We start from the raw sequence: 24,619 nt of genomic DNA, 5'->3' as shown, positions 1-24,619 counted from the left end.
TCTCATGTTGTCAAGTTTTAGTAGCATTAGAAGCTAGTCTTTGCTTACGCATTGATAAAATGAGTCAGGGTTTGACACTAAGGTGTAGTACCATGTACTATTCTGTTCACTGTGGCAGAACTGAAAATTTAAAAGTTTTAACTAAGCACTGTCCTAGAAGTAGTCTGATTATTTAGTCAGTTTCTAAGTACCAAACATATTGCTTCAAATGTCTATGCAGTATGCATGTAATGTTCTAACATACTATACACTTGCCTTTTACACCTTCAATTCCCTAGTCAGTATCCATACACTTCCAGGAAACATCCTGTCACTTTCTTTGCAGTTCTCTAGAGACCCATTCAAAAGCATGTACTAATCCATTCACTGTGCCAAAACCCAAACACTTATACATTCACCAAGACACTCTCTTTCCAGTACTCTAATGATTCAGTGACTGCCTAAGTATTCATGCACAGAGCCAGGTCTTAGCACATGGACTTCTTCAAACCCCTATCCACTATGCATGCAGTCCTCTAACCACCTACACACTTGTCTTTCACACCTTCAATTCCCCAGTCAGTATCCGTTCACTTCCAGCAAACACCCTGTCACTGCCGTTGCACTCCTCTAGTGACCCATTCAGCATCATGTACTAATCCATTCACTGCGCCAAACCCTAATAAATTCACCCAGGCACTCTCCTTGCAGTACTCTAATCATTCAGTCAGTACCCAAGTACTCATCCAGTGACCCAGGCCTTAGTATATGGACTGCTTCAAACCCTTATCCACTATGCATGCAGTCCTCTAACCACCTACACAATTGTCTTTCACACTTTCAATTCCCTAGTCAGTATCCATACACTTCCAGGAAATACCCTGTCACTCCCTTTGCAGTCCTCTAGAGACCCATTCAGCACCATGTACTAATCCATTCACTGTGCTAAAACCCAAACACTTATAAATTCACCAAGATACCATCTTTGCAGTACTCTAATCATTCAGTCAGTGCCTAAGTATTCATACACTGAGCCAGGCCTTAGCACATGGACTGCTTCAAACCCCTATGCACTATGCATGCAGTCTTCTAACCACCTAGACCCTTGTCTTTCACACTTTCAATTTCCTAGTCAGTATCCATACAGTCCAGCACTTGTCACTGCCTTTGCACTCCTCCAGTGACCCATTCAGTACCAAGTACTAATCCATTCCCTGTGCGAAAAACCTAGCACTTATAAATTCACCTAGGCACTCTCCTTGCTGTACTCTAATCATTCAGTCAGTACTCAAGTAGTCATGCAGTGAGCCAGGCCTTAGCGCATGGACTGCTTTAAATGCCTATGCAGTATGGATGCAGTCCTCTAATCACCTACACAGTTTTGTTTCACACTTTCTATTCCCTAGTTAGTATTCATACTCTTCTAGCAAACACCCTGTCACTCACCCAGTGTGTCTCCTTATAGTACTGTAATCATTTAGTCAGTTAGCATGTAGTCTTTTAGTGAGGTAGGCTTTAGGGCACGAACTGCTACTAAGTAGTATGCACTATGCATGTGGTGTTTTAACGATCGTCACACTTGTGGTTCAGGGCTATAGTTTCTTAGTCAGTTTTTATATAAAATGTGTTTGTACAGTAATGGAATAGTATAAATTTGAAAGTTATTAATATATATTTATTTGTGATTCTTTTTTACAGATACAGAACAGCAGTGTTTCTCATCTGTTTGCACTCTTCTCGTGCAAGATTGTTTGGATGAAGGGTCCTTAGGTGTTTCATCATACTTGCTGTGCCGCACGAGTATTTTTCATTAGGATCCCCTCGTAACAGAACTCTTTGGAAAATCTTGCGAGTGACGAAGGTGGCATTGGTCTTTGTTTGCCCCTTGGGAAAAGTAAAAAATTTCCTCACCACTGAAGAAAAACGTTGTGGGCGTGGTGCCTTCTGCAAAAAAAATTCCGCAGATTCGGTAAATATTTTAAAGCGGCAACATTTACAGTTTTTGTAAGTTAAACTTATAAAATTTTGTTAGCTGTATGCATTTGATATATCTGTGATTTGTTTTTTGTGGTATTTTGTTGAGAATACCATGTTGTTTTTTTTTTTAACAATCTTTCTGATTTTCCAGGTCTGTCGTCGACATCCATGGTCCCCAGAGGAGTGTTCCGCCTTGTTGTTTTGTATTATTGTTGTTACATTTTGTTTATTAGTTTATTGTTCATATATATGTTAATAAAAAAATAAAGTTTGAAAATAGTTTATCGTTTATATATTTATTGTTATAAAAAATAACGTTTGAAAAAAAATTAATAATGGTTTTGGTTGTTCTCTTAGCTGCTGTGTGACTCTTTCTTGTTCTTATTACTGTTATTTGATGGAGTCCACCATGGTGTTAAATTTTGGGACACATATCGCTGGAATACTGGTGATATCTGCAGTTTGCACCAACTTCTGAATAGTGTGTTAGATTTATCTCAACTTTACTTCCGTTAAAGTGCTGATAATGAAATGGAGAGTAGCCGTTGCCGTGCAAAAAGACACTAGGTGCACCGTTCCGATTTATTCTAAATACTACAATCCTGTATTGAATTGCACTGAGGTATTGGCTGCACTTACAGTGTACACACAAAATCTATTAAGAAATCTCATTGTATTTATATTGATTGGGAATAGTGCGTCAGGTGCTGGATCTTGACGAGATACACTGCTCAGTTCATATATTGTTCTGCACACGAAAAAAATTACATCACAACTTTCACACCAATTGCAATGCGAAACAAATTACGGCGATAAGACACGTTAGCACCAGGGATTTTACACCTGCTTTCTGCTGGTGTTAAGCAGGAAAACTACCTGCACCATGAAAGGGAACACAGCCAAGAGCCACACCAGAACACCCACAGGTGCCATAGAGTCAAGGAGCATGATACAGGGATACCCATGAGGGCCAGAAGACTCATCTCAACAACTCCAGGACCGCCAATGCCCCCCAAACCCACATCTTAGTAAGTGTGTCCCTGTGGTCATTGTCTTAGCATGATAGGCACGAGCCCTGGAACATCACAGTGTGCTGTCACCTCAGCGTTGGCAGTGAGCCTGGATGTGTAGCTACGCACGCATCCTCCTGCATGCACAACTGGTGTGTGCTGGTCTGGGATTCACAGGTCAGTGCAGGGGTGTGCCTATCCGGCAAGGGGAACGGGGTGTCTCGGACATGTTCGTGTACAGGAAGTGCGGTAAGTGTGTCTCTGTGTTCTGGTGTGGCCTGCTACAAGAGCAGCAGCAGTCGATGTTGTAAAGTGGCATGCACCATCTCCAAACGGCACTGTGATGTTGTAGTTGGAATGTAGCAGGACACGCACAAATAGGCATTACAATGGTGTGCCGTACGAGTGCACGAGATACAACAGCGCACCGTACAAAAGTGTGGGGGTTAGTGGGAGGGAGGAGCAGCCGTTTGGCAACATAACACAGTAAACTCGACCATGTGCCACCTGCTGGGCATCTCATCCATGATGACCACGGTCGCAGACATCCCACAACACCAACGACTGGCCTTTGTACACATCCTGTATGAATGCAGCGTGGTTTTCGCTTCTATGCTCGTTCAGTGGTGTGATGTTGGCGGGTTGTGTGCCTTGTGCTCCTTGTTGGTGTGTTTCTTTTTGGCCATTGTTAGTCTATATGTGTGTTGTACTTAATTGTGCATGTGTGCCATTCTGCCCTTCTCCCCCCCTCCCCCCACTCCCTGCTTATTCCTCTTCCTAGTGCTGTTGTGTCTATAATTTTGTTGCTGCACACATAAATACATGTAAAGAATAAATTAGAATATTTCCTTGATTCTTTTAGGTTTCAAAACTTCTCTATTGGTTTCTTTTTAATTTTCCATATGAACCGTTTTTTAAATATTCAACACCACATAGAAGTCAGAAGTGCAACGTATTCTATCAACACACTTTCTAGAACATTCTACAACACGTGCAGGTTAAAAGTTCATCAATTTTTTAAAACTTTACGATATTTTTTTGTAACATTTTCTTGAACATTTAACGACACGTGCAGGTTAAAAGTTGATGATTGTTTTAAGTTCGAACAGTGCCTTCCAAATGCAAGTAGCAGGTGTGGTTGAGCTGAGCAAATTTTATCCTATGATATGTACTCCACGTTGAACCTGCTTTTTCTTAACCAATCACAAAGATGCTTTTCCACTAAACTAATGTGCACCCTACTTCATGATATCTTTAGAGATAAGTTATAGATAGGAATTAGCATTTAAAAAACCTTTGAAATTCACTGAAAAAACCATAGGTTTCATGCACGTTATAGTTAGGAATTAGCATTTAAAAAACCTTAGAAATTCACTGAAAAAAACCATAGGTTTCAGGGGCGTTATAGTTAGCTGGACATTTCCCTCGTACAAAACCCTAGAAATTCCCCTGTTATAGTTAGTTCAGCTAACTATAACTCGCGCCCCCACAATGCACTGCTGATGAGGTCAAATATTACATCACTCATGACATGGTCAGTGACATCACTGATGACATCTCAAATGACATCACTGATGACGTCATCCATGTGATAAATTAGTACATCTTCTCACACCCTAATATAACCTTTGATACACCGACTCAAAATTTCAAACTGCCATTTTGACAACCATAGATACTCCAATACCAATAACTACACACCCACTCATTTACTTTTAGGTTTACATACATGTCCACTCACTCACCTGTACAGTCACTCTGTGCATTTATATACCTATATAGACACTCACACACCGCCAATCATCCATTGAGGTACTGACACATCTGGTCAGTCATGCAAATAATTAATCACAGTCCAATTTACTCACCTATACAGTTAAACACACAAGTTCACTTACTCATAAAAATACTAAATACTAACAAATTCTGTGTCTTCCTGCAAAAAAATAATAAGCACATGACACAGATATCATTGCACTATGGCGCATACAGCCACTCCCAAAATCACACACTCTCACATATAGATAGTTATATACTCTTACACACATATACACTGCGTTTCACATATGTAGTTACTGACACATGTACAGCAGAGATACATTCAATCACTAACACACCCATACGTACACTCACCCAACCATACAGTCCATCACAGTTGCACCCTTAAAACCATGCACCATAGAATCACCCACTCACACATCTAGTCACAGAGTCACACACGCACCCTACCCACACAAACACTCAGCACCCATACAGATACTCAGACAACCAATCAATAACCCATATAGACACTCATATAGCTATTCACAAAACCATGCAGCCACGTATACACCAACACACAGACACATACAGACATTCACACAGTTTAATCACTAGTCTGCAGTAAGATACATTTAATGACTCACTTATAGTCAGTTATGCACCTAGAAAATCATCCATTCACACACTTGTACACCCACTTATTCTTCAACAGGCCTTTCCCTATATATATTAAACATAATAAAACTGTTCAGAAACACATACTCAATGGATGATGTCATCAGTGATGTCATCTGAGATGTGATCAGTGATGTCATCAGTGATGTCACTGACCATGTCATGAGTGATGTAATATGTGACGTCATCAGCAGTGCATTGCGGGGGCGCGAGTTATAGTTAGCTGAACTAACTATATCAGGGGAATTTCAAGGGTTTTGTACGAGGGAAATGTCCAGCTAACTAGGCGTCGTCTGCGGCTCCGCGTCCGTCGTCAGCGTCGTGCGCCGGAATGACGTCGGAGTACTTAGACGCCGCCCTCGCGCGCTGACGTCAGTTCTTGTACATAGCCTTCCGCGCCAGGAACGCAGAGCCATTCAAGAGACCAACACTGGTGCCAAAAAATCTAGGGCCCTGAAAAGGATAGCCTTAACCCTAGATGTCAGTTCGCAGAACGGGGAGGATGGGTGGGTCGGTGAGGAATCTAACTGACTAATGTTTCTTACCGAAGGTAAGTAACTTGTTCATCTGAAAGAAACACGTTAGTTAGATTCCTCACCTTAGAATAGATACCCCAGCAATACCAACCCCGGTGGTGGGTCTGCGAACCAAGATCACACCAGAAAGTCCTAGAGAACAGAACTGCCAAAGAAGCCGTCTCTACGGACTTCGCTGTCCAGGCAATAGTGCTTGGCAAACGTGTGCAGTGAAGCCCACGTCGCCGCCTGACAGATGTCCCGCAAGGGAACTCCCCTGTCCAGGGCAGTAGTAGCCGCTGTGGCCCGGGTGGAATGGGCCCTCAACCCAACAGGAGGGTCCTTTTTTGCAAAGGACTAACACATTTTAATACACAACACGACCCACCGCGAGATGGTCCGTTTGTGTACCGCTTTCCCCTTCTTAGCTCCTACGTATCCAACAAAAAGTTGGTCGTCCACCCGGAACTGTTTGATGCGGTCCAAATAAAAGGACAGTGCCCGTTTTGGGTCCAGACGGTGGAGCCTCTCTTCCTCTTTTGAAGGATGCGGAGGCGGAAAGAAGGTGGGCAACGTGACAGATTGCCAGAGATGAAATGGGGTCACCACTTTCGGTAATAAGGACGAGGCCGGAGGACAACCTTGTCCGGATGAATAGAAATAAAGGCTTAGATAACAGAGCCTGGAGCTCACTCACCCGTCTAGCCGAGGTGATAGCTACCAGGAAAGCAGTTTTCAGGGTCAGAAGACGAATGGGGCACTTGTGAAGAGGCTCAAAAGGAGCGCACATCAGAAAGGTCAGAACAAGATTCAAGTCCCACTGAGGCATTACGAAGGGGACAGGAGGGAACATGTGAGTAATGCCTTTGAGAAAACGTGAAACAACAGGGGACTTGAAAAGAGAAGGCTGATCAGGAAGCCGTAAGAAGGCAGAGATAGCAGCAAGATAACCTTTCAAGGTGCCCAGAGCAGAGCCCTGCTGGCCCAAAGAAAGAAGTAAGAGTAGAACCTGAGAAAGAGGGGCGGAAAGGGGATCCACAACCTTTGCTGTGCACCATGCCACAAATTTGTTCCACCGGCAGGCGTATACCGTCTTTGTGGAGGGACGCCTGGCTGCCAGAATGACATCACAGACTTCAGGAGGCAAGTCAAATGGCATCAACTGCCGCCGCTCAATCTCCACGCATGGAGGTGGAGGCTGGACAGGTTCGGGTGGAGGACCGTCCCTTGCTGCTGCGACAGAAGGTTCTCCTGAAGAGGCAGTCGTATCGGAGGATCGATTGACATACTGAGTAGCTCAGGATACCAGAACCTTCGTGCCCAATCCGGAGCCACCAAGATGACTTGGGCCCAGTCGTGCCTGATCTTCTTCAGCACTCTGGGCAGAAGTGGTATAGGCGGAAAGGCGTACAACAGACCGCAACTCCACTCGCGATGAAAAGGGTCTCCGAGCGAGTGCCGCCTTGGAAATTCCAACGCGCAGAACTGCTGACATTGCGCGTTCTCTTCGGTGGCGAATAGATCTAAGCAAGGCTCTCCCCACTGCAGAAAGAGACCTTGCGCCACGTCCGAGTTCAGACGCCATTCGTGATCCATCATGCACCGGCGGCTGAGTTCGTCTGCTCTGGCGTTCAGAGAGCCCGCCAGATGTTGAACCACCAGGGTGATGCCCTGGTGTTCCAGCCAGGTCCAGAGGCGCAGAGCCTCCTGACAAAGGGTCTACGACCCCACCCCGCCCTGTTTGTTGCAATACCACATGGCGGTGGTGTTGTCCGTGAACACCTGCACGACACTTCCCCGGACAGAGGGAAGGAAGGCTTTCAGTGCAAGCCGGATCGCTCTCAGCTCCAAAAGGTTGATGTGGAGTTGAGACTCCACCGGAGACCAGAGTCCTCTGATCTCCGCCTCTCCCATGTGGCTCCCCCATCCCAGGAGAGACGCGTCCGTCACTACTACGTGCTCCGGTTGGAGTAGGGAGACGCATCTGCCGCTGACCCAATCGCGGTCCGTGAGCCACCACTGCAACTGTTTCGCAGAGCCCTCCGAGATCAAGACATGGTCGGACAGGTTGCCTCGATGCTGGGCCCACTGAAACTTCAGGTCCCACTGCAGAGCCCGCATTGGCCACCTGGCGTAATGCACCAACAGGATGCAGGAGGCCAACAGCCCCAGAAGCCGCAGCACCAACCTGACCAAAACCCAGGATAGAGGCCGAAAGATGGGAATCAGAGCCTGAATATCCCCGACCCGCTGTTCTGGAGGATAAGCCTGGAACTGCGCCGAATCGAGAACCGCTCCGATGAAGAGGAGCTTCTGGGAGGGACTCAGGTGTGACTTCGGCACGTTGATGGAGAACCCCAGCAAATGCAGAAGGTCGGCCATAGTCTGGAGGTGGGAGACGACTTGCTGGGGCGAGCCCGCCTTCAACAACCAGTCGTCGAGATAGGGGAAGACTGGAACCCTTGATCTGCGCAGATGAGCTGCGACCACCGCCATCACTTTCGTGAACACCCGAGGGGCACTGGTGAGGCCGAAGGGGAGCACGGTGAACTGAAAGTGCTCCTGACACACCGTGAACCGCAGGTAACGCCGGTGGGCCGGCAGGACGGCGATGTGAAAATAGGCGTCCTGCAAGTCCAACGCTACCATCCAGTCTCCAGGGCAGCCAGAACCTGAGCTAAAGTTAGCATCTTGAACCGTTCCTTCCGGAGGAAGGTGTTGACGCTCCTGAGGTCCAAGATAGGGCGTAGGCCCCCTTTGCCCTTCTTGGGAACCAGAAAGTAGTGGGAATAGCAACCATGGCCTACTTCTGGACCAGGAACGAGAGACCCAAGGACGTGGCCGTAGCCCGGGAGTCCTTAAAACGAGCCAGCGCACTATCCGCCTTCTCACCAAAAAGGCGAGCGCCATCAAAGGGCATATCCATGAGGGTACTCTGGACATCCCCCGAAAAAGACGTGAACCTCAGCCAGGCGTGGCGCCGGAGCGCCACCGTGGTGGAAATCGCCCTACCCAGCGAGTCCGTGGTGTCAAGTCCACACCGTATGGCATGTCGCGCTGCATCTCGCCCGTCAGCAAGTGCCTGGGAGAGATGTGTCCGGGCCTCCACCGGACACAGTGGCAGCATGTCCTCCACTGTATTCCACAGAGAGTGGGAGAAACGGTCCAAGAGGCAAGCGGTGTTCAAAGACCGCAGGCCCAAACTCAGAGAAGAGAACAGTTTCTTGCCGAACTGTTCCAGCCTCTTGGATTCCCGATCCGGAGGAGCGGACGGGAAGGAGGATTGGGAAGTGGAGGCCTGGATAACCAGGCTCTCTGGGGTGAGGTGTTGGGACAGGAAACTTGGGTCGCCCGGAGCAGGGCGGTGGCGCCGGGCCACGTTCCGATCCACAGGAGGAACTGTGGAGGGCTTGGACCAAGTGCCCTGCAGAACGTCGACGAGGGCCTCATTGAACTGCAGCAGAGGCTCTGTGGAGCTTGCTGACGGTTGAAGCACCGCTTTGAGGATATTAGTCCTCACGGCCACAGCAGGCAACTTGAGCCCCAGGGCTTCAGCCGCCTTGCGCAGCACCACGGAAAAAGCTGCACCTTCCTCCGAAGCCACAGTCGGAGGAGAGATGAAGCCAGCGTCGGGCGAAGTGTCCAGACCACTGGCATCCCCCAGTTCGTCTGCCCAGTCCTGTGCAAGTTGACCCTGGAGGGCCATAGGGTCCTCGGACCCCTCCCAGTCGCCCCCGTCATCCGATTCCTGATAACAGGAGGAACGATCGGAGCCGGACGGTAGATGAAACGTTCATCCATCGGCGTCGGATCCGGACAGGGACTAAACCAGGGAACGGCGTCGTCCGGAGACGGCGCCGGAGGTGGAACCGGTGTAGGCGCCGGCGGAGGAGGCGTCGTGAGGTCGACCGGCGTCGACAGAGATCCAGGCCTGGATCTCTCGGGGACCTGCGGCGTCGGGACCGAAGTCGTCTACGGCGCCGGGGCCGCCGGCACGCGAGGTCGCCCAGTCGAGCCAGCGGGGCCCGAAAGCACGCCGGCAGGCATCGACAGCGGAGCCAGGCCCCTCATGGCCGAGAGGAAGGCACTGACCTCCGCCGGAGTCGCGTCAGTCCCTGGGAACAGGAGCTGTTGTGGTCCTCAGGGGAATAGCTTCTGGATACCTGGTGGCATGGTCCACTATCACCAGTATGAATCTGTGCCCAGATGCTGTTTGTGGGTCCATTGGTCCTACAATATCTATGCCCACTCTTTCAAAGGGAACCCCCACCACAGGTAGTGGTATGAGGGGGGCCTTTGTGGTGCCACCTGATTTGCCACTGGCTTGGCAGGTGACACAGGAGTGACAAAACTCCTTAGTATCTTCTGACATATGGGGCCAGTGAAAGTGAGGGACAAGCCTGTCCCAAGTCTTGTTCTGGCCTAAATGTCCTGCAAGGGGAATATCATGGGCCAAGGTAAGAAGGAAGCCTCTGAACTTCAGTGGTATGACCAACCTCCTGGATGCACCAGGCTTGGGGTCTCTAGCCTCGGAGTACAGTAGCCCTTCATCCCAATACACTCTATGGGTACCTTGAGCATTCCCTGCAGCCTCAGCAGCAGCCAGCTGTCTGAGGGGTTCAAGAGAAGGGCAGTCTAATTGAGCCTGCCTCAGATCTGCCTTTGAAGGGGGGAAGGCACAGCCTTAACCCTACTGCTCTTTCTCTTGGGTTGTGACTGGTCCATAGTTTCAGGATCAGCACTTGTTCAGTGGTGCACTTTTTGGCCTGTGACCTGGTCACAGCAAGGACATGTGCATCTATCCCCAGCATTTCTGCATGGGTCCTATACTTCACTTCAGACCAAACTGAAGTTTCAAGATCATTGCCCAGTAAACACTCTACAGGAAGGTCTGAACTAACAACAACTTTCTTGAGGCCAGTTACCCCTCCCCAGGAGAAGTTAACAATAGCCACACTATGGGAGGTAGTGGCATTGCTAGCGTTGGTCACTAGGTAATTCTCACCTAGTATGATCTGTCCATGGTCCACAAAGGCAGGTGTCACCATTGTGACACTAGCCCCAGTGTCCCTGTAGGCCTGAGCCATTCTTTGGTTGATAAAAGGAGTCTGTCTGTACTTGCCCAGGTTACTGGGGCCTACAGTAGAGGACAAAGCTAAGTCCCCATCACAGATCAGAACAGCCTGAGTAGGTATTCTGACTAGGCCAGAATCCTCCTCAGTTCCCAGGGTTAACCCTACTACACCCTTTTGCTGGGAACCACCACTTACAGCTGGACTAGGGGGTACAGTTGCCTTAGGGGCAATGGTGGCTGGGGGCTTATCCTTTTTGGTGCACTCACTAAACCAATGTGAGTTGGACTTACAATAGTTGCACCATGGTTTCTTTTGGCCATCTTTCTTTTTATCCTTTTTGGTACCACCCTCCCCCTGAGCCTTTTGGGGGCCTGGTGAAGACTTCTGGTCTTTTTGTTTCTGATCATTACCCTTCTGGTCTGCCTTTTTCTGATCACCGCCCTGGTTCTGGTTTTTCTGCTTAACTCTAGTCCTGACCCATCTATCTGCCTTCTTTCCCAATTCTTGGGGAGAAGTCAGATCAGAATCAATCAGGTGTTGATGCAGTAGCTGGTTTTGACAGTTGTTAAGGATTTGCTCTCTCATGATCAAATTATACAATCCTGTATAGTCCTTAACCTTACTTCCCACTAGCCAGCCTTCCAGAGCCTTAGTGGCACAATCTACAAAGTCAGTCCAGTCCTGAGTCTGTGTCTTCTGGGTATCCCTGAACAACAACCTGTATTGTTCAGTGGTTAGGCCAAACCCATCAATTAGAGCACTCTTCAGGACAGTGTAATTATCTGCATCCTCATCACTAACTGTGAGGAGCTTGTCTCTACCTTTCTCAGAGAAGGAGAGCCACAAGATAGCTGCCCACTGACTTTGGGGTACCTGCTGTACTTTGCAAGCTCTCTCCAAAGCAGTTATCCATTTGTGGATGTCATCCCCACACTTGTAGGGAGGGACAATCTTGCTCAGGTTTCTATTATCATAGTGCCTGTCTCTATCCTTAGGGATATTGCTGCCACCAGTGGGTTCTGACCCACTTAACTTTTGCTCTCTAGCCAGAGCAAGCTTCTCTTTGGCAAGGGCAAGTTCTTCCCTCTGAATCCTCAGATTAGCTTCCCTCAATCTGGCTTCTTGCTCCTTTCTCTCAGGGGAAGTCATTCCCCTGTGAGAGGAAGCACTAGAGATGCTAGAGACATGGGAGTGGATGGATTCCCTTGAAGGGGATCTGTCCCTCCTGCTTCTCTGGTTAAGCCCACTTGGGGGTCTGTATGGGGGGACCCCATGCAAACTCCCATGTAAGCTTAGGTTAGCCTGGGTAAGTCTTCCTACTTGGCCCTGGCTGTCTACCTCTTCATCCGAAGCCCCATCTGACTCCTCTGTGGTGGGTAGACCCTTATCTACAGCTATGGCACCATACTTGGCAGCTCTTTCAGCATCATAGGCCTCCAGAAGCTCCACTAGCTGTCTAAGGGTAGGGTTGGAACCTTGATTTAATCTCCTGGAGGTACACAGTTGTCTCATCTCCTGGAAAGTGAATGCATCATATCTAGAGGGAATCTGTCTAGGATTCTCCTCTCCTGAGGGAGTATCAGTGTGATCTCCATTCAGGGACATGATTCTAGTGAGGGTGTGGTGTGTGCACCTACCTACACTAGTTGTATCTACTCAACCTCTCTAGTAGTTGTAGTCAGGGTGTGTTACTCCCTTCAACCTACAAACACTAAGTCCAGTAGGACTTAAGTATTATAATCTATGTTATATGTACCTAAACAATATCTGTGTGATCTTTCAATTTAGTATCTCAAGATTACAATGGTATTACAACAGCAAGCTCAGATCCCAACCGCTGCTCACCAATGTGAGAAGTTGGCCTGATGTATGATGTCACTAGTTCTAGTGTACACCTTATATCAGTCCAAATACCCTTATGGTGATTGGTTGTTAAGTCAACCTTATAGACCAGCTATCCTAGTGGTAGCATGAACAAGAGCAGTCTTAGGCTAAACTCTGAATGGCATGTGAAGCCAGCTGTGATACCATATATAATCCCTTGAATACCAAATGAAAGGACACCACAACAGATATATATATAAAATAAAGTGTATTTATTCTAGTCAAACCCTTAGCACTCTTTATGAGATTAGAGGTAAGTACAACACAGTCTTATTTAAGCATACATTAAGTCACACAGGTAAGTAATACAGTTAGGCCCTAGGGGCCACGCAAACCATATACTAAGTAAGTGGTATAAGGACCACTGTCACGGAAATAGGATAGGCCTAGGCCTAGGGAATCGCTGGGGCTACACTACACTAGTAACAGTTAGGAAGTGGGAGGCCCACGGGATTCGGGTGCAGAGTGGAAACACTCACGCGTAATGCGTAAAAGTCGATAGAAATAGTAGTTGTTAGCAATTAACAGTTTAAGGACACTTCTGAAGCAGCTAGAGAGTCGAGACTAGGAAACTAGACCCTAGGATAGTCACTACCCTTGTGAGCACCGAAGTACCCAAGTTACCTAGCCCACAGGCTGCGGGTGCATAGGTGTGAACTTGCGTCGGGTTTCGTCGTGGACTTCTATGGATGCCTGAAGGAAAGTTGCTGACAGGCAGTCAGTGAAGAGTGTCCGGTGGATCCCAAGGCTGGGATCAAGAAGAGAGGAGACCTGCAAGCAGAAGGGACAGAGTCAAGGTCACTAGCCAGTGACCACGTGGAACCAGGAGGGAACCAGGCGATGTCGTGAAGATTTGCAGGTGAAGGTGAAGCTTGTCGCTGCAGCCACGAGGACCAGGGGACGTCGAGGACGACCATGACCAGGAGGCGAGCTGTCCCACGAAGGCTCTTGCTGTCGGCGGCGTCGAAGTTGGACTAGGACTCGCCAAGCCTTGGCAAGCGGAACCCACGAAGACCGGAGGACTTGCTTCTGGTGATGACCAGGAAGGTCTGGGGTGCTTCTCTTTTTCAAAGAAGCAGGGCCCAGTCTGGAGGAGCCAAACCAGCGGTGAAGATTTCAGGATGCGTCGTCACAAAGGCCACTAGCCAGCGGGCAAGCAACCGGACAGACGCGGCAAGCAGGAAAATGCAGAAGGGCCCCACGCAGGACTCGTGGAGTGTGGGGGGCTGATATTCGGTGCAGATGGTGCTTGGGGTTGGGGCTTCTCAATCCCCGGTGCACAACTTCGAGGGTGCCTCAGAAGCTGCGCTTGAAGATACTAGCCACTTTTCCCAGGTAGCCGGTCCCACGTCTCTCGTCGCCTCCACGGATCTCAGCTCGGCTGTGGATGTGGATCAGGGTCAGAGAAGTCTGGAAGTCAAGGCTCTGGTCGGGCTCTGCAGTCGGTCCCTCGTAGAACTTCAGCAAAGCAAAGGGTAGTCTCTTGATGGTGCCTGTTTGCACAGGGTAGCCACTCCTTGGCCACAAGGGAGATTCTTCAGTCTTCTTTCTTCGAATGTCGAAGGTCCAGAGTTTCTGTTCAAGTTGCAGGTTCAGGAAAATCTAATCTCCTGGGGCCCAGCTACCGCTCTTATCCAAATCTGGGGGGCTGGGTTACCTGCTAGGTCACGCCTTATGGGTGGGACCTGGGAGGGGGGTGGTTACACCCCCTTCCCTTTGTCCAGTTTCGCGCCAGGACTGGGGCTGGAGTGCCCCAGCACCGGTTTGAACTGGACTATGCACGGGACACCTTGTGTGCCCCAGGCATGTCTCATTCTATTCATCCCTCCCTGCCCCAATACACTAAGGCCTGTCTGGGGTGGTGCTCGCACCTCCCAAGGCAGGAAACCTATTGTCCAAGCCTCCCTTGCCGGGATCACTCCCAGCCGCAGGAGGTCAGACTCGTGTCTGTGGCAGCAGCATCCATTTTGTGATGCTGGGGCTCTGGTTAACTTTAACCGGGTAAGTAGGTTACAACATGTCTTCTCCCTCTAGAAGGGAGGGATAATATCCTCATCCCCAGAAATGGGATGGGGGTATTATTCCAAAGTGTTAGACACCTTACACGACATGTTTTGATAAAGCCAATCCATAGTTACCATAACCGTTTAAGATTATAAGGCACTTTAAGAGTATATGGTAGGCTATATCATAGAACAGCTATAAGGACATGGTTCCGAAAGCTGCAGACAGGCTCAGCTCATGCTAGAGCACCATCTCACATGTTACCAAGCACTCTGCCTCCAGGATTGTTAAGGCCTGCCATAGGAGTGGCTGATAGGTACACATGTGTCTATATGTAAGTTAGGTATAGGAATACTACACCTAAGCAAGGGGTGAATACACGACCTTGCCCCAGCTTAGTGATCAGCCTGTTGTGTCATAATGGAAGGCCAGGCCAGGGGTGGCATAATACATGCTGCAGCCCCTGGTAGGCCTAGGGTACACCTATGCCCTGGGTACCTAGGGTACACTGTACAGGGGCCAATAAGGTGATCCTATCCAAATGGGTTATGCACCTAAAGTACATAGTATCAATTTAGAGAGAGAACAGCAGGGCTGTGGGTCTGATTAGCAGGCCCACAGCCACATCTAAGTCGAAAACCAGTAAAGCAAAAGGAAAAAGTGGGGGTGAACATAGAAAGCAGACCCTACTCTCCTACACTTCCCCCTTTGCTGCACTGCTCGAGGTCTATCAGATGGGCCTCGGACCTCAGAAGTGACTCCTGACGGAGTTTACGCGACGCAGCTCTATAGGAGATGTCAATGTCCCGTATCGTCGGCTTCATAGCTTCCCATATGGTCTCGGCCACATCCACCGAACCCACGTTGGTCTCTAGATATAGCTCAATCGCCCGGTGCATGTGTATCTGATATTTCTCATCCTGTAGTTGCCAACGGGAGAGGCGCCATCGGAAGGCCTGCCTCTCGGGGCCTATCTGTTTTTTTTGTGCCACTGGGGAATGGTCCTTGGCAGGATTTCTGTGGACCTCACTCTGTGTACAACACTGGAAGGCATAAACATGTAATCAAGATGGGAGTAGGAGTCATGTGTTCCCGAATAGTAAGTGTACCCTTGTTCCTCCCGGTGAAGTCTACTCCATGTATCCGTCCAGCCCAATCCCTTCACCAGAGAGCCCAGCTTTGTGACTTGGTGTGCGTAGGTGCTCCCTGTTGCTAGCCATCTATTCTTGGCCAGGTCCATGACGTTGTTCCAGTCCCCTCCCACTACCTCTTACGGTATTTCAGACCAAGGGGTCGTGAGACCCTCCACTAGAGCCCACGACAATGGCGGGTGCATATATACTACCCAGCACCAAATCATTCCCCAGGTAGGGTACCCATGATACAAACGTATCTTCCCTGTGTATACGTCCATGATTTATCATGCCTGTACAGGACCCTGCAATGAATCAGAATTGCGACTCCCCGGGACTCCCTAGTGAAACCAGAATGAGAAAGTTGAGTATATCCGTATCCAAGAAGACACAGCGTTTTGGTTTCCATCAGGTGGGTCTCCTGGAGCATCAGGATATCGGCTTGATATTGTTTGGCTTGCTGGAGTATGGCGCCTCGTTTTATTTTAGCGAGTGCCCCTCTCACATTCCAGCTGACCATCCGGAGCCCACCCCAAGAGCATGTGCCTTATCTATGGGTACCACCATAAGCGGACCAGTTACCACAAGTGCGAGTGGTGTGAGATGACAACTAGGTAGGCTACTGCAGTGTAGTTCATCAGTGCAGCACAAATAAACGTTCCCCAACTCCTCCTCTTCCCCATACCTCAAATCTGTTGAAGTACCCGTCGCGGTGGGGGTTGCGTGCAAACCCCAATGGGAGTCCCCTGCCCGTACCAACCAATGATGACCCCTTAACCAGCCCATGAGAAGCGGGCATTCCCATCAACTATAGAGAGTCTGGTAATGGTACTAGCCCCCTACTTGGCCCATCAGCTTGTGTTCGCTCCTTAAATGACCTCTCCTTGCAGTAACTAGGATACCGTAGTCCCATGCTGGGGTGTCAAGGTTGCTCTATTAGAGTCACTGCGGGACTTGAAGCGTCTGCTTGATCTCAAACTTCTGCTCCCTTTTATTTTGGGCTTTGGCGGTCTGCAGATTACATCACTAGCAGATGAGTCCGATTCCAGCCAGGGTGGTGTATGTGGCTGAGTTTTCACTGTTTTGTCTGTCCAGGTACAAACTTCTTCAGGCGTCTCAAAGAAGAGTGTGCAAGACTGATATGCCACCCTCAATCTGACTGTGTATCGCAAAGCATATGGAAGTTTCAAGTCCCGAAGGCAGGCCTTAGCGGCTGTGAAGGATTGTCGTTTCTGCTGGACTAGCCCCGTGTAGTCTGGAAAAATCAGGATGCAGCTGGAGGCGTAAGTGAGGGACTCCTTTTGTCTGGCTTGCTTTAATATCATGTCTCTGTCAGCGTGACGAGTCCGGGGGAGCCATTCCACAAGCTACTGAGTTAGGAAACGCTTCATGTCATTACCTGCACACCGCTCGGGGAACCCCACAAAACATAAGTTGTTCCTTCTGGCCCTGCCCTCTGCATCTTCTACACAGGACGCCAGTCCTCTCATTAGAGTCTCCAGAGTGATCACTTTCTTTTTCAGGGTAGTGATTGTATCCTCGACTTCTGACAGTCTGGTTTCGGTCTCCGTAATGCGCTCCACCGCATTACGCAAGTCCTGCCTGATGAGCATGACATCAGAACCCACCGCACCAATCTTAGCATCTAAGGTATCTCTGGCATGCGCTATGGCTGCCATTAATGCGGCATTATCTGGCATGACTCCAACCGCGCCTCCCTGACCCGGCGCCAGGGCACCTGCGTATCGGTCTAATGTGCTCTGTTTGGAGGGGCCCCCAGGTACCTTGTCCTTTGTCATGATGGCGTGCCCAACGGGGCTGCAATGCCAGGCATGGGACTCCCGAGTGCGCTCCTGATGGTGACCCGAGCCGGGCCTTCGCTGTTGGCCGCACCAGAGTTGCATGCGGCGCGGGGGTGGTTCACACTTACCCCACTCTGTCGTACTCAACCCACTACTTCTCAGGCGGCCAAGGCCTGGGATGAGGACTCCCACCCACAAGCGGCACCGGGATCTAACCCGGCCAGTTCACCGGGCAGTCGTACCACCTCCCTACCCCCCTAGCGGTTGCCCCGCTACCCGTCAGGTCGCTGATCTGGATTGTTGTTTCTGGTCGGTCTCGGGCTCAGCCCGGATTTAGGTATGCAGGTAACATCCATTCAATCTCACAGCCCCGGCGAGCCGGTGCTCGGCAGAGTCCAAGAATTGAGGTATTAGGCCTTAGCCGGCTCCCCTAGAATGAGGCAGGGCTACCGACCAGTATCTGGGCTACGGGCCCGCCCTCAACTGTTTCTGGGGCTGCAGGACCAGGCAAGGCTCCCCGAGTCCATCCGATGGCAGGCCCCGTCACGCAGCTTGCTGCTGTCTGCCCCCGGGGCTCGATCTAGCCGCCTATTTTAAGGGCCCTCTTCTGGCCTCCCGCCCTGGATGTCACTCACCGGGCCGGTGTCCCGATCCTCCGGGCTCTGTGTGCACTCATGCCACCAACACAGACTCCCCAGGGAGCCCCAGTAGTCGTCGAAATGCCTGGGGAACCCTCCTAGCCGTGGCATCCATAGCAGACCCTCTATCGCATCTCCTGCCTTCAGCGGCCGCCGAGGTCTTGCCGCCGTGGTATTCCCACCAGGCCGTACCGCCAGGAAGCCTCAGCTACCGCTCCGGTTCACCAGGACTTCTTCCGGTGCTTCCACTCTTTGTAACCACCGCCCTCCGCGACCACACTGTCGGTGGAGGTCTTTTACACAACTAAATGACCGATGAGGTAGGATACTTGAAAGGATATTTTAATGGGCTGCGGAAGCTCGCCTAACTTGCATCCGCCATGTTGGACTGCTAGGCCACGACCCCTCAGACTGATCTATAAAGGATATCTTAATAGCATATTCTGTAACAATCCTAGGTGCAAAGAAGTTCTGAAACATGAAGATTTTTTCAAGGAAAAATAAGCTATTAATTCCTACAGCCCTTGAAAACCCGATATAACAGCGTTGCAGCTTTCAGGCTTATTAGAGAACCAACAGTTACATAATAGCATGGTTTGTTTTGGGTTAGCTTCAAGGTGAATGGAAAGATTAATGAACCCTGAAGAAAGATTAGAGGAAAACAAGCATTCTACTCGAGGAAATTCCTTCATATTAATTACAGTCAGTGGGAAATGATCTAGAAACAACAACACCATACCCACCACCATTGCAGTTTTCCTGACTAACATTACTTATATGATATCCAGCTGGAAGTGTGAGTGCTATTTCAGATGTGGAGGATTCATTTGGCTGAATCTCTGAAAGAAAAGGTGAATATGTTTCTCAGCTAGGAGGTCATATATTTCCATACTGTGTTTACTTAGCAAGTGTGCATTTTGAAAGGCTTTTTAAGCATTTTGGCTAGGGATGTTTTTGTGTTATGTTGCGGTGGTGCACTAGTACACGGTTGGGATATACGACATTCATTTTGAGAAGTAGGAAACAAATCATTAAAAGTATCTGGGGCACTTGTCGACTTGTATTGTGAATGAAAGGTGAAAAATGTTGCCTCATTCTAGCAAAAGCATGAATGCATCCAAACGAATGACCAGATCAGGGGATATGGTAACACTAGCCTGTCTCCTCAGTTTATTTTCCAATCATATGTTGATTTGGGTGCTCATTGCATGAATTTAAAAGAGAACCCAATGCTCCAGGAATAAAAGTGCCAGCATGGAAATGTAGGTGTGGAAAAACAGCAGAAACGGAAAATGCCAGTGGCTCTCTGCAAGGCAGGCATCATGTGAACTGGACCATTAATACAGACTTTTTGGCTTTCAATCAGGAGAAAATAGCGGATCCGAGTGTAAGCTGTACGAGACAGCTGTGAAATTCAATCTAATCAAAAAGGATTTCTTGATCTTCAGGATATAGGTTTCAGAGAAACCGAGCATGATCAGGGCAGCGTCAGCAAGGTTTCAGTTCCTTTCATTAGCCTAAAAGAAGATCAACAAGTTACTTACCTTCAGTAGCACTATTTCTGGTGAATACTCTACCTAACTGCAGAGTTCTCATAGCAGTGCTCCCACACTTCGGCAGGTGACATTGTGCTGCTCTATTATCACAATGGAAGAGACAGAGCAGGCTTTATATAAGTGGTGCCCATGCAAGCTAACGTCAGCTAATTGTCTCTTTCCCCGCCCTTAGGCGCAGAGTGTAGAACAATTTTGGTGAAAGTGTGTCAATAACTAACTTCTGACCTACTGAAATGTTAAAGAGGCTACTCTGCAGAACGGGAACGTAGGATAGCAGTGATGAATATGCGATTATAGTATTGACAAGAAAGAGCGTTACAGAAGGATAGTAACTAGCTTTTCTGATGGATACTTCCAACCGTAGTGAAAACTGATAATTTTGAATTTCAGCCATAAAACAGTACACAAACAAATCATCCAATATCACAATAGTTAAGCCCTCCATAACTAAATGCTGTCATTAAAATTAAACACAATTTCACCATAAAAACAGGGGGGGGGGGGGGGGGTCATATGACCTGCAGCTCCACAAATACTAAAACTATAGAAAGCAGAGACACTAGTACCATCAAGTCGTTTAAAAGGCCCACTAATACTTACTACAGAAGGTCTTAAGGCTCATCATAATTATATGGAAATACACTAAGTTGAGAGATACACACCTATATTGTAGCTTTTGTCGACCTCAGAGCTGCCTCCAAGCTAGTTACAAGGGGGCTGTTATGGGCCTCGCTCAAAAGGTTGGGGGTTCCCGAAGCGCTGCTAGTCCTATTAATAATGCTTCTTTAAGAAAGTTACGCCCAAGTTCGATGGGGTTGAGAAGAGCAACTAACCCACCAAATCCCAGTAGGTAGAGGGGTGAGGCAGGGGTATGTCTTGGTCCTAACTCTTTTCTCACTCTTAGTAAAGTTATAGAGTCCCTACTCAAAGGTAAAATAGATGCCCGTAAGTTAGATGGGGTCTGTGTGCCAGCTCTCCTAATTGCAGATGACACCTTGCTAATCTCACAAACTCACATGGGTCTGCAACAATTATTAAAGGAACTTTGATGATTTCTGTTCATCCAAGAGGTTTGAGATTATGGAGGAAAGTTGCCTGGGCACTCAACATCACCTTGTCTGGAAAAAAAAATAAACCAGTGTAAGGCAGTTGTACCAACAGCACCTGCAGTCACTCACTGTGTGACAATGATCAGGAAGACTTTTCAGCATCAAGAGACTCAAGGAGCAGTGGTGCATAGGCTTAAAGGGCAAGCACGCATGCACTGTCAAGACTAGGTTGAGGTCCACTAGGAGATTACAAATTATTTGGAAGGAAACATATATGGTCAAACCTTTAATAAAACACATTACAGCAGGTGACTTCCAACAAGAAAGGTTGGTCCAGTTTACACAGTAAAGCATTATAATTAACCTTTCAATATACCCACTGCATGGTCTTGCTGGGCTAAGGAGAGAAGAAACAAAAGAACATTGAAAAGTTATGCTTGTAAGGCCAAACTTTTCATTGCACTTGAGTACCGCACCAATCATTTACTTTGTACCAGTGCATATGGACTTAATGGTAGAGTGTCTAGAAGCAAGGATAACATCCACCACCTCAGTTGGCAATTCGAATGACTAACTGCTACCATTCAATCTCCATGCATGCCCGTGTACGTTTTCGAGATTCAGATGCAGTTCTCTGCCCTGCTACAGGAAAATATGGTCATCCGGAAAAAAGAGACTGAGCAGAGGGCAAAAACTCAGGCTGAGCAGCTCTGGGTAGCACACTCAACCGGCTCAGTCCAGGGTAATCTAGATGACTTGGGCCTTGCCTTTCCAGATCTTCTTCAGAGGCAGGAGAGGTATCTGCGAGAAGGTCACTAGGCATCCATCGCTCTTTTCGAGCTGCCACTAAGTGGGGCTTTTAGGCACGTCAGAAGGAGTCTGACTCTCATTAAGATATGAAGCATGGCCTCCTTGACGGCTGCTATCTGCTGAGTGGTCAACAGCCTGGGGAACTCAGGGCACATCGTGACCAGCTGCAGTACTGGCTCTGAAACAGGGTACTATGAAGTATGTGTACCTTGAGAACCTTGCGCATTCCCTTTGGAGCTAGAGTGGTAAGAATGGGTTTGATTCCTACTTCGTCTTTTTGTGTTTGCGCTTCAACTTATCCGATGACCTTGAATGCAAAATGACTGGTTCATGGGAATTGACTTGTGACCGAAACAGGGCCCACACACTGAATCGAGAGCAAGGCCTGTTCTTCGACTAAGACCTCTGCTTGAGTTCAGGAATGGGTTTTGCCTCCTGACCACTTTCAGGTGCATAAGGGCACATGTCACATGACTTGCAGTCATAGTCGGAGCTTTGGCACCACAAACAAATCTTGTCGGAGTCTGTGATGGCATCTGCTTCTCACAGTCTTGACATGGTTTGAAGCCTGCAGTTTCAGGAGTAGGCAAAATAATCTAGCACACTATCTAATGATTTTTGGAAATCGTTGGAAAAACATCACAAGTTTGGAGCAGAGCTCCAGATCTGCATTGGAAGGCGCAGAAAGAGACTGATGTAAGCATGAAGGAGTGGCGTATTTATGCAGCACAACTCTGCCACTTCCAGAGTGGTATGCAGCCAATGTAGAGCAACAAGATGCCACATTCCAATGAGAGGAAGCACTGCTGTTGACCTTTTCCAGATCCAGTCTGTCACCTGGGGATATTCTGAAGGTGTGTAATCTGCGGTTAGAGGTATCCATCAGTATGCTGGTCACGATATATATAGTTTTATTATACCCACTACCACTACTGTTTAGACTGAATGAATGGGGGATTTACAAAGCATAATGCTGACCAACAGGGTATTCTGATGTTAGATCAATCAGACAAAAAGACAATATAGAAGAGAGGAGCAGGAGAAGAAAACCTCCTGGTTTTAAACTGCTTAAGGAAACATAAGTGATAAGTGGATAGACGGAGAGACCTACAAAGTCAGTTCTGGTTGTTGGCACCAGGTAAGAAAAAGCTGTTAATCCAATCAAGAAGCAGCAAAATATTAATGGGCAAAACAGGGAAACATTGATAAATGCAAAGAATAAGCTAGATATTAAATAAATACCAAAGTCTCATAAACAGAACACTTACAGTCCAAATCAAGAAGTGAAATCTCTTGCTTTTGAGGTTCTTTTTTCTTGTGTGTTGGCTTTTTTTCTTCTTTCTGTTAAAACAGTAGTGAGCTGAATTATATAATGCTTTAACAACTGGTTTGTGAAAGTTACAAAAAATTATCATTTGAAAAGACAAAAGGAAATGATGAACAAGTTACTTACTTTGGTAAAGACCTTTCGGGTGCATACTCTATCTAACCACAGATTACTCACCTAGTGCATACTCCCTTGGGCATAAGACTGGATCTGCAAACTTTTCAGCAGCTTCTCTACGAACCAGTAGGTGGCATCATGGGGAACCCCACCAACTGCGTTCCACACTGGAAGTGACATGCAGAGCTGCAAATAAGTGTCACTGATGCATGCTGACATCAGCTACTTTCTAGGCTGTCTGGTCTGGCACATACAGATTAGATGAAAAGAACAAGTTACTTACCTTCGGTAACGATGTATCTGTAAGAAACATTAGTTAGTTAGATTCCTCACCTTAGAATATCCCCAGGCGTCAGACTGGATCCGGAAGATTTTTGTAGCAATACCTCTTGCGCGTCGCTAGGCGTCGTCTGCGGCTCCGCGTCCGTCGTTGGCGTCGTGCGCCGGAATGACGTCGGAGTACTTAGACGCCGCCCTCGCGCGCTGACGTCAGTTCTTGTACATAGCTTTCCGCGCCAGGAACGCAGAGCCATGCAAGAGACCAACACTGGTGCCAAAAAATCTAGGGCCATGAAAAGGATAGCCTTAACCCTAGATGTCAGTTCGCAGAACGGGGAGGATGGGTGAGGAATCTAACTAACTAATGTTTCTTACAGATACATCGTTACCGAAGGTAAGTAACTTGTTCATCTGAAAGAAACACGTTAGTTAGATTCCTCACCTTAGAATAGATACCCAAGCAATACCAACCCCGGTGGTGGGTCTGCGAACCAAGATCACACCAGAAAGTCCTGGAGGACAGAACGGACAAAGAAGCCGTCTCTCCGGACTTGGCTGTCCAGACAATAATGCTTGGCAAACGTCTGCAGCGAAGCCCACGTCGCCGCCTGACAGATATCCTGCAAAGGGACTCCCCGTCCCAAAGCAGTAGTAGCCGCTGTGGCCCGAGTAGAATGGGCTCGCAGCCCAACAGGAGGGAACTTTTTCTGCCAAGGAATAACAGGTTTTTATACACAAAACGACCCACCGGGAGATGGTCCGTTTGTGCACAGCTTTCCCCTTCTTAGCACCCACGTAGCCAACGAAAAGCTGGTCGTCCACCCGGAACTGCTTTGTGCGGTCCAAATAAAAGGAGAGCGCACGTTTTGGGTCCAGACAGTGGAGCCGCTCTTCCTTTTTGGAAGGATGCGGAAAGAAGGTGGGCAAGGTGGCAGATTGCCCAAGATGAAAGGGGATCACCACTTTCGGTAGAAAGGAAGGACGAGGCCGAAGGACAACCTTGTCCGGATGAACAGAGAGAAAAGGAG

General features: G+C 48.3%; 1 protein-coding gene across 2 annotated transcripts in view; it reads right to left on the bottom strand.

The window, feature by feature from the left end:
* The window catches only part of AP3B1 (adaptor related protein complex 3 subunit beta 1), a 1,836,520-nt gene that overhangs the window by 511,412 nt on the left and 1,300,489 nt on the right, over nt 1-24,619 (bottom strand). For both annotated transcript variants that reach the window (XM_085632261.1, XM_085632260.1), the window contains exon 21: nt 23,137-23,209. In XM_085632261.1, coding sequence (XP_085488387.1) covers nt 23,137-23,209 — 73 coding nt within the window. The remainder of the gene's footprint in view (nt 1-23,136; nt 23,210-24,619) is intronic.

Source organism: Triturus cristatus, chromosome 2_1, assembly GCF_964204655.1.
Source record: "Triturus cristatus chromosome 2_1, aTriCri1.1, whole genome shotgun sequence".
Classification (NCBI taxonomy): domain Eukaryota; kingdom Metazoa; phylum Chordata; class Amphibia; order Caudata; family Salamandridae; genus Triturus; species Triturus cristatus.
Note: the sequence above shows the minus strand (reverse complement) of the source record. Positions and strands in the feature narration are given on the sequence as shown.